General features: G+C 39.8%; 1 protein-coding gene across 1 annotated transcript; it reads left to right on the forward strand.

Annotated features, from left to right (window-relative positions):
* Positions 1–20: 20 nt before the first annotated feature.
* On the forward strand, positions 21–9,494 carry THAP5 (THAP domain containing 5). The gene is made up of 3 exons (XM_020806856.3): positions 21–229; positions 3,419–3,608; positions 8,466–9,494. Exons 1-3 carry the CDS (start codon positions 147–149, stop codon positions 9,477–9,479), a joined length of 1,287 nt encoding a protein of 428 aa, XP_020662515.3. The 5' UTR covers positions 21–146; the 3' UTR covers positions 9,480–9,494.
* The last annotated feature ends 506 nt before the right edge of the window (positions 9,495–10,000 follow it).

A 10,000-nucleotide genomic window follows, 5' to 3' on the forward strand; every position in this document is an offset into this window, starting at 1 on the left:
AAGGGGGGGGGGAATCCAGGAGTCGTTTCCGGAAGCGGAAATGTGGGTTGCGGGTTCTGCTTAAGGGCGAAGGAGTGTGGGGAGGGGGGGAAAGAAAAGAGGAGGCGTCCTTCCACGCCAGCTACCAGCTGGGACACGCCTCGGCCATGCCTCGCTACTGCGCAGCCACCTGTTGCAGGAACCGAGCGGGGCAGAGCGCCCGAGACCAGAGGAAGCTCAGCTTTTACCCGTGAGTGCCGTCGAGGACGAGGCTCGAAGGATGATAGGTTTTGGTGGCCCCGATTCTGTTGCAGCTCATCTCACAGTGTTTAGGGGAAAATACCCTGAATTCTTTGGCGGGGAAGCGGGTGGACGGGGGGGGGGGGAAAGAGAAGAGAGCGAGAAACTTCCCCTGTCCTGCTTAAGGGATCTTGCAGCATGATCTTTCTTCATGCTTCCTTGAAAATAAAAACCCCGCCGATTTCTTTTAAGGAGATGTTCGCGGGGAGTCGGTTCATGGCAGGCTGCGTGCCCTGCGCTGTCACTTTCGCCCGATCACGGCCAGATTTTATTTTTGCAGTTCAATAAAGAAAAAGAGTCTCGGCTCTCCGCACTTCACTCCCCTTTTTATGGAGTTTAAAAAGGCTCCGGATCAGGTGTTGCGCCGCGTCACAACTTATACATGAGCCTGGTCGGATCTTAAATAATCTGTTGAAGGAAAATGCAAAACGAGAACACACCAAGTGGAACAGGACTTATCGTTATGTCCTCTTCCTGTCTGAAAGGGTGTATAATTCCGAGTATACGCTCTACCGGCAATTCTGGCCCTTTCAAGCAAGTGGGACAACGAAGTTAAAAAGAGTCTAAATTGCCTGGATTGCTGTCTTGAAGCTCGAAAAGCAGGCTATAAAGATACAAATGTAATAAACAAGCAAAAGCTGGAGTGCCAGATGGGGACTGGGGAGACCCTGGTTCACTCGGTTTTGAAGCCCAGCCGCTCTCTTTCAGTTACTTCACAGGACTGTGAAGAGGAAGATATTATAAATGCTATTATTCAAAAACTCCAGGCAGTCAGAATTATAAAGACATCGACGGGTATTCTATAACAGATACAAGTTTTGACTAAAAATCTAAGTATCTGTTAAATATCGGTGCAGTATGTACGCTGTTCCTAATATTGCTGCTTTTGTAGCTCTGATGGTGGTGTGATTTCTGAGATCTGAAACTGCTTATATAATAACAACAACAACTGCAGAGCTGGAAGAGACCTGGATGAGTCACTTGAGTCCAGCCCCTGTCAATTAAACATACTAGGGAATCAAATACAGTATATGGGAGAAGAATTATGCTGCCTTGAATTTCTTGGAGGAAACTTGAGATTAAAATGTAATCAAGTGAAACAAGATGTTATTGTCAGTGATTATCATGCCCCATTCTCTTTCCAAAGAAAACAATTGATTACTCTTATTTCTATTCTAAAGCATGTTTGCTTAGCAATTTATCTCAGTTTAGTGGCACCAAAAACCAACCGATCAGGGATTTACCTGTAGGAGTTACTGTGCTTGTGACTGTTTAATGTGGTACACAGTACAGTACTGCCATCACTGAGAGCCAGTTTAGAGTAAGAGGGCTGGACTGGGACTTGGGAACTTCAAGTTCAAGTCTGCACTGAGCCATGAGACTCATCATGGTTTAATTTCTCTCTCTGACCATACCTCATAGGGTTATTGAGAAGATAAAACAAGGAAGAGGATGATCATGCCTTGATCTCATTAGAGGAGAAATAGAATATAAATATAGCACAGATTGAAAGTAGGCTGAAATCTTGTTATGTAGCTCTCCCTGCATGGTAAGAATGATATCACTGCCTGTTGATCATTCAACACTTCCTTTGTTTTCATTTCAAGTGTGCATGGCTTGCATGGAATGAAGTAATGCACCCTGAAATCAAGAAAGGATGTCTAATCTGTAGCCGACTGTTGCTTGACATCAGTCCTGTTGTACAGACAGAATCTGTTCAACAGGGTTTTGGCCAGTATGTGCAAGTTTAAATTTAAACATATGCACTTTAATAAAGCAAAAATAACATTCCACCTTAAAATAAGCAGGAATCTGCAAGTTTTTGCTGTTCAACACATTTTTCCTAGGTTGAGTTCAAGAAAAAGACATGGAGTATCATGCAATATACATAATGTTTTTTAAAAGCCAGTCAGTCTTGTGTAGGGGATAGACTGTCACACTAGTATTCAAAAGACCTGGGTTCAAATTTCTGTTTCACCAGAAACTCATGGGGTGGTGGTGGTGGTAAAGGCAAGCACTTCATATATGTACAGGTACCTCAAAAAACCCATTAGAATAGTCAGCAGTACATAACAAGACAATTACAGTGACCTTCACATAACCTTTGAAAGAAACCTAGGCTTTCCTTTATGAATTTTTATTTTATTATCTGCATCTTTCCTAGCACCCATGAGATTCATTATCCAGTAAGAATGGAGTTTAAGAGATTTACATAGAATATGTTTTACAGAGATAGTAAAGCAGAGAACTATGATGGTGTTACAATTGATACAAAGGCAGCATTTAATTCTGTCACTATTTAAAATATTGGGACATTTCAGCAGTTGAATACTTTTTAAAGCGACTTATCCAACATGAATATGATTGATACTGCCTGTCTGCAAGCATGTCCAGTATATCTGTGAGAAAATAGGGTTGACAGCACGAGAGGACTGGAATGTATAAGTTTGTTATTTTCTCTTTGAGTTTTATCTCAAGCAGTGAAGCTGCTGCTCCCTTCATCAAGATTAGTCACACTCCTGTAAAGTATATCTATAGTTATAAAACTGTATGTGTATTATCTTAATTATTGCTGGCGAAAGAACAGTTTTTACAGGCGTAAAAGCAAGCGTTTGGTACTCTAGTGTTGCTTAAGCATATGCTATTGCTTTCTTTGATCTGAGGGCGCCAGAGTGGCTTCTAGGCACCAAAGGAAATTGACAGTAAGTTTAAATTCACAAATTATACCAAAGGATAGCTCATCAACTAAGTAAAATGCAAACTGAAAGGGGAGTCATCAGGTGGAGAATGGGATACGAACAATAAAACATCTTCCTAAAGTCATAACTTGTGATGATGGAATCCAATAAAGGATCTCCAAGGCAAATTCACACAAGAGAAAATGGTCCCTGGGGTACCCTGCTCAGTCCTCTGCCAAACAGAGCTTTGTGAGGCAATACCATCACTTTGAATGGTGACATCTATCATATGAAATTATATGAAACATGTCATTTCCATTGCTTGCGAGTTATCAGTACATCTAATTATAAGTTTCTGGAAAATGTAAATAAATTGTTGTGCACAAGAAACCTAGAATGTTGTAGGCAATAATTTTCCTCAACCGTAATATAGTGCTTTTTTGTACATCTTTTTGAAACAGATTTCCTCTACATGATAAAGAGAGATTAGAAAAATGGTTGCGGAATATGAAACGTGACACATGGACTCCCAGTAAACATCAGGTCCTCTGCAGTGACCATTTTACACCAGATTCTCTTGATGTCCGATGGGGGATTCGATATTTGAAAACAACTGCAGTGCCAACTATTTTCTCGTCGTCTGATAATCAGGTAAAAATAAGTTGCAAATGAGAAATCATGTGATAAAAAAATATTTGCCTCAGAGCCATGGGAGCATTTATTTTTATTTTAATGGCATTGTAATTAGATTTGTTCTCTATTTGCTGGCACACATATGCTTGCAGTTCGGATGTGTGGTGTACAAATACTGCTTTCTTATAACTGTGCAGTCTGGTCCTGTGATTGACCTGAGATTTCACAGAGCCCCCTCCATTAGTTCAAATATTTTTTATTTTATTTTTACTCTATTTTCTTGGTTTCCACATTTTCATTTGTAGATTTATGTAACTATGTGTTTTTATTAATTGTTTATATTATATTGGAAGCCGCTCAGAGTGGTCGCATAGACCAGATGGGCGGGATACAAATCAAATCAATCAATCAATAAATGGGTAGAATCACTCTTTGTCTTCCCCTTCAGTGCTCATCCAAGCAGACAGACAAATCCCTGAAGAATTTTCTGATCTCATGGGAATTTTAACATGTTTATGGATGGGATTATAGTCAGCTGGTCTTCTGTTCCCCAGGCTATTGAAAATTCAGTGTCCTTCCAAAATGGGACCAACTGCTAGAAACCAGAAAGTGTTCTTTCAGCTTCTTGGGATCATGGCTTGCCCCAAAGTGGAATGGGTTTCTTTCTTTTTTACTCCAATACTCATGTTTTCCCTAGACAAAAAATACCTCAATGGTGAATTGCAATATATTTGTTTGTGCAGTTTTTGCCCAAGTTGTTTTTTGCCTGTTTGGAAAAAAAAACCCTATACATGAAAAGTGTCTGGAACTTGGGCATATAGCTTACAATGTTAAATGACAGTGTTGTGAAATATGCACCTTATATATCTTCTGCTGTATGAATTCTACAACAAAACATGTCTGAACTGCTAAATGTCCTGTTTGGTTGGGTTAAGAAGCACTTACTTTGATACAGTAGACCTGGCTCTTGGTTTTCTCTAGTAAAGCTTCACCCCTTGAAAGATTGAAGAGGGAATGTAAAAACCCACTTCAGAAAGTCATTCCTTATTTTAAAAAAATTGCTAAACTGTATCTAGTCAAGCTATACTTCTAGCTAACCTATTTAGTAGTTTTTAAAATTGGATTTTTACAATGTAAGGGTATTATTACCCATCGTTATTTCAGGAATTTGACCACTTTAAATCTTCTTACGAAGAAATGTCACACTCTCCACAGAACTGAAGAACCTTCTTCTTTAACAAAGCCTTTGAGGAATATAACTTACCCCTCTTCCCCCTCAAATTGTCCCCTAAATAGTTCCCCTCCTGTTCCCTCTCCTCTTAATTCTTTTAGGACTGACGACCCTGCTCAGATCGAGCCTGCTTCTGCTGTCTCTGACTGCCCTGATGTCTTCTCTTTTATCCACACTTCTCTCCCTTCTATTCCTTCCCATGTACTTCCTTTATGCCCCATTCTATCTGACGAAGAATTGCCTCCTATAACTGAGGATTTTACTGTCCCTCCTCTTGCTGTTCCTCATCCTATCAATAACCCTTTATCATCTGTTTTTATTGTAAAAAAAAAAAACCTTTCGGTCCGAGCTCTTTGTTTTAGTTGATGCTTCATCTCAAGTTCCCCCTCCGCTAAATTTCATAAGGTGCATACTAGAGAAAATTTCTCTTCCCTTCTTCCTCACATTCAGGCACCCACCCTTTCCCACGCTCCAAAAAACACAACAGTTAATTCCTTATCACATGTTCCTTCTCCAAAGGAAATTCTTGATTCTACTACTCCCCCCTTATATCCTATTTCTAGTTTATGCCCCCCCCCATTTTCCCTAGCTTAACTCCTGGTTACCCTCCCCTCCCTACCTTCCCCCACCTTGTCACTCAAGGTCCTCTGTTGGAACATTGCGGGATGGAGGAGGAAAGCTCCTATCTACACACAATATTCTTCTTCTTCAAGAAACCTGGTCTTTATCTTCCCCTTTTATTCCAGGATTTATTACACACCATCTCCCTGCCTTTAAAACTAACTCAAAAGGCCGCCTCTGTGCAGGTCTCTCCTGTTTTATTAATCCTTCCTTCCCTTTTTTGTATTCTCTCTTGAGACTCATTCTTCATACTTCCTGACCTTTCTACAACACTTTAAGGACCTAAAGATCCTACTATTCAACATTTACATTCCCCCCCCCTTCTGCTTCTTCACCGCCCCTTTGGGATAACCTAGGAGAACTTCTCCTGAAATATTCCATTGTCTACCCCTCTGCTCATCTCTTAATTGGGAGCTACCCCAATTCTTGAATAGGTCCAAATAATGACGCCTTAGCCCTCTACCTAAATCGGAACTTTAATGAGCAAAGTCCTCTCTGGTGTCTTTCTTCTAGATCTTCTAAAGACTCTTTTTAAAATACCTATGCCTTCCCTCTGATAGGGATATGTCTTCATTGTAATTTAACCATTCTCAATGGTTTTGCTAAACAAGACGTTCCAGGAGAATTCACTCATCTTACCACCAGGGGCTCGAGCGTTATCGATTATATCCTGGTTTCACCATCTCTTTTTTCCTTCCTTTTTGACTTTCTGACTGGTAACCATACAGATAGTGACCACCTTCCCATCATGTTATCCTTATCTTTTCCTCTACCCTCATCTCTGTTTTCTCTATCACCTGCCCAATCCTTTCCCTGAATCAGATGGTCCCCTAACACTGAACAAGTAGCCCTCGACTGGTCCTGTTTACCTGAAACTATGTATATATAAAAACAGAATGGACGGCCTCTAGCACTTTAGCTACGGCCATCTTGAACTATAACTTACTCATTGAATTTTTAATATCTCTATTTCGATCTCAAAACTTGCCTCACTCTGCTACCCATTCTCATTCTTGGTTTGACGCAGACTGTTGGAAGGCAAAAATTAATTAGATCTTTCTTTTTTTCTGTTCACCAACACTTAACCCTCCCTTCCCTACAGCACTATTTCTTCCTTCGTAAAGCCTGTTCTGCCTTGTTTGATATAAAAAAAACATCAATTTGCACAACGCAAATGGCACCTCTTAAATCAGGCAATCATATCTCACAAGCAGAAGTCCTTCTGGTCTATAGTCTCTTGTTCCATTTCACCGCCCCCCTCAAATTCATTTACCTCAATCCCCACTGAAACCTGGATTGATCATTTTACAGGGCTATGTACAAGTTCCTTTCCCCCTCCCTTCCCTTTTACCGAATCCCCTCAATCTCCGTGACTGACCCCCTGTCACCATTGACCAAATCATAGATCTCATCAGTACTCTGAAATCTGATAAAGCCCTGGGTCCAGACAATTTTCTCTCTGAGATCTTGACTTCCAACCCCCATTGGAGGGCTGAGCCCCTTGCCAAATTTTTTACATTAGTTAACAGTACTGGCAAATTCCCTGAAACCTGGCTATCTTCTGTCATAATTCCCATTTACAAAAGAGGTGACGTCTCCCAGCCTGGCAATTATAGGCCGATAAGTATTCTTTCTAATATTGGTAAACTGTATTCCAAATTCCTCCTCACCAAACTCTTATCTTGGGTGCAATCTCAAAATCTCCCTGGAATGGAACAAATTGGTCTTCGTGCTGGGGTGTCCACTTCTGATCATGTATTTCTACTATCTTTTTTAGCTGAAAAATATTCAACCTATCATCACTCCAATCTCTATGTTGCCTTTATTGATCTTAAGGGCACTTTTGATTCCATTAATAGAAGTCTATTATCGGAAAAGCTTTCCAAATGGGGGATCAACCTTCATCTTCTGTTTTTGCTTCGCTGTCTTCATACTTTTAACTTCAGCCAAGTCCGCCTCCCCAACTCAGACATTCTAACTAATAGGATTCCTGTTTTAAATGGTGTACACCGAGGATGTATCCTTGCCCCCTTGCTTTTCAACCTTTTTCTAGCTGATTTCCCTTCTTTTCTTTCAAACTCTGATAATTCTCCTCCAGCCCTTAACGGGGCTCCTCTTCCTGTCCTCCTTTATGCTGATGATATGGCCCTACTTTCTCTTACCAAATTAGGTTTACATTGCTCCCTTACCTATTTACAACAATGCTGTTCGTTAAATCATCTTACCATCAACTCAGACAAGACAAATGGTCATTTCTCTATAAACCCTAAAGGCAAAAGACTTTGCCTTTTCTGTCACTTGCTGCCTGATACATTAGATCATATTCTATTCAAATGTCCAGCACATTACTCCCTTCGGAAACTCCTTTTAGATCATTGGTTGATTCCCTTTTCAGACTTTTTCCCTGACCTTCTCCCCCCCCCCCCTTTTTTTTTTTTTGAGTGACTGCTGTGCTTCCCTCACTGAAGCGATGGCAAACTATTTAGCTGTAATTGTGAAACTCACTGTAGAACTTTTCTTTACCTCATTCCCGGGTATTATATATTACTTCTCATTATTTTGTACTCCCTCATTTAATGTTGACTATGTTTATTCGCCTTGTGATTCTTTTCCCCTTGTGTCTTACTTCCTTGTCCACACTGTTTTATGCCAATAAAGGTTTACTGTACCGTACTACTGTTTTTAAAATTTAAAGGGTGTAGTTGGTATCCATGATTTTCCTGCTGGGAAAAAAAAATCCAAAATAGACCCCTAAAATTGTTAACAAATGTGCAAACAAGCCATCAGAGAGGAGAGGCTGTTGTGAACATTGCTAAATTCATTTTGAGCAGCAAAGCTGGTAACGTGGCTATAGCCATGTGTTCACCTACTAGAAATTAGGCTATATTGACCACAGTGGGAGACTTCTGAGTAAACATATATAAAGAGTCCATTATAAGGCATTAAAAGGAGGAGCGCCACTGTGCAGCATGTTATATGTGGTGACATCTTAATCACATTCATGGATTGTTTCACTCTTTTAGGAAAAAGGTGCTTCTCAGAAGAAAATGCATGAAAAAAGAAAGCAAGATCTCAAGGAAAGCAACATGTACTTAGTAACAGCACCACTTAAACCATGCTCACCAAAAAGAAATCCTATAATTGAAGAAAGCCTATATAAAAAAGCACTCTGTGTAACCTCAAACAAGTATCCAGAAACAGAAGAACTACTTCAGGACACAGTAAAGGCTGAAGGTGACATTGCATATCCACATAACTTGATTGGACGGCATATGGAGCAAACAGGATCTGTGTTAATAGCAGCTGGTCTGCCAAATCCAGCAGCTGTTGATTCCAGTTCCCCAGAAAATAATTTCTCTAATTCTGTAGAGAACTTCTTCAGTAATGCAACCAGAGTTCTGCAATCTTCAGTTCATGATCTGCCGTCATGTCTAAAACGTGCATCAGATTCTAATTTAGAGGCTACAGACCTTGAACATTTGGAATCGCCTCTAGAATTTAGTAGCACCACTACACCAATGAATGATATTGCGCCTGATCAATTGGACTGTGATCTTGAAAGCTATTCGGTACAGGTGCAGCAAATGGATGAGAACTCCATGTTGCTCCATACAGTATCACAAGCTTTAGAACAATTCAGTGGAAATAAAGAGTCTGTTATCACCATTATAGTTCCTTCTGACAGCTCAAGAACACCTTTCTTGTTAGAGGGCTCATTCATACCAGCGGAACAGGAATTAGTTAACACTGAAGCAGAAAATGTGGAATGCATCACAAACTGCAGTAGCAGTGAAGTGCTACAAACTGAGCATTCATACTGTAGGCAAGACACCAACAGGGAACAACTCTGGCAAAAAATAGCAAAGTTGCATTCTAAAATCGAAGTGTTAGAAGTCCAGGAGAGAAAAACTTTAAGCAGACTCAAATCTTTAGAGTTACTTATTGCAAAGCTAAAGCAGGAAAACCTCCTTTCTGAAGAAAAGCTCAAGATTGTAGAAAACTGTTTCACAACATTTGAAGTTACTATGATAGAATAAACATTTTTAAAGTGATTGTGTCTGCTGATTACTGCTACTACTCTGATTTCCTCTATTCATTTTAAATGTCATGGTTTAATGAAGTTAATGGGTTAGAACTTAGAGATGCATCGAATAAACCTCCCATAACCAGGCACTGCTTTGCACAAAGGCCAAAACAACACTAGGATAAACCTCTCCTCCATTCACACAACATATAGGTCAATATGACAGGCATATAGATGAATGAGAATATGTTACATATAAAATAATCACATAATGCACAATTCTCCGTATCAGTGACAAACAATATACTTATTAAATATATACATATAGTGTTATGTGGTATATGATGATTTATAACACAACGTGTGCTCAGACATCGTCATGCTTATTGTATTGATTTGTATGTTGACTTTGATAACCAGTGGACAGATTTTTCTTGATGTTTTAGTGTTGAGTCTTTGGTGTCCTTTTGGTTTAACCTGATTCTTTGTGTATATTTGATATAAGGAAGGATAAAATCCTCAGTGATTTATCTT

The sequence above is a fragment of the Pogona vitticeps genome, chromosome 1 (assembly GCF_051106095.1).
Source record: "Pogona vitticeps strain Pit_001003342236 chromosome 1, PviZW2.1, whole genome shotgun sequence".
In the NCBI taxonomy this organism is placed as follows: Eukaryota; Metazoa; Chordata; class Lepidosauria; order Squamata; family Agamidae; genus Pogona; species Pogona vitticeps.

Excerpts from the sequence above, each read along its gene's own strand:
- THAP5 (XM_020806856.3), top strand. The coding sequence starts at position 147 with ATGCCTCGCTACTGCGCAGCCACCTGTTGCAGGAACCGAGCGGGGCAG. Across the intron at positions 230-3,418 it reads AGGAAGCTCAGCTTTTACCC|ATTTCCTCTACATGATAAAG; the intron begins GTGAGTGCCGTC and ends TTTTTGAAACAG. Across the intron at positions 3,609-8,465 it reads TCTCGTCGTCTGATAATCAG|GAAAAAGGTGCTTCTCAGAA; the intron begins GTAAAAATAAGT and ends TCACTCTTTTAG.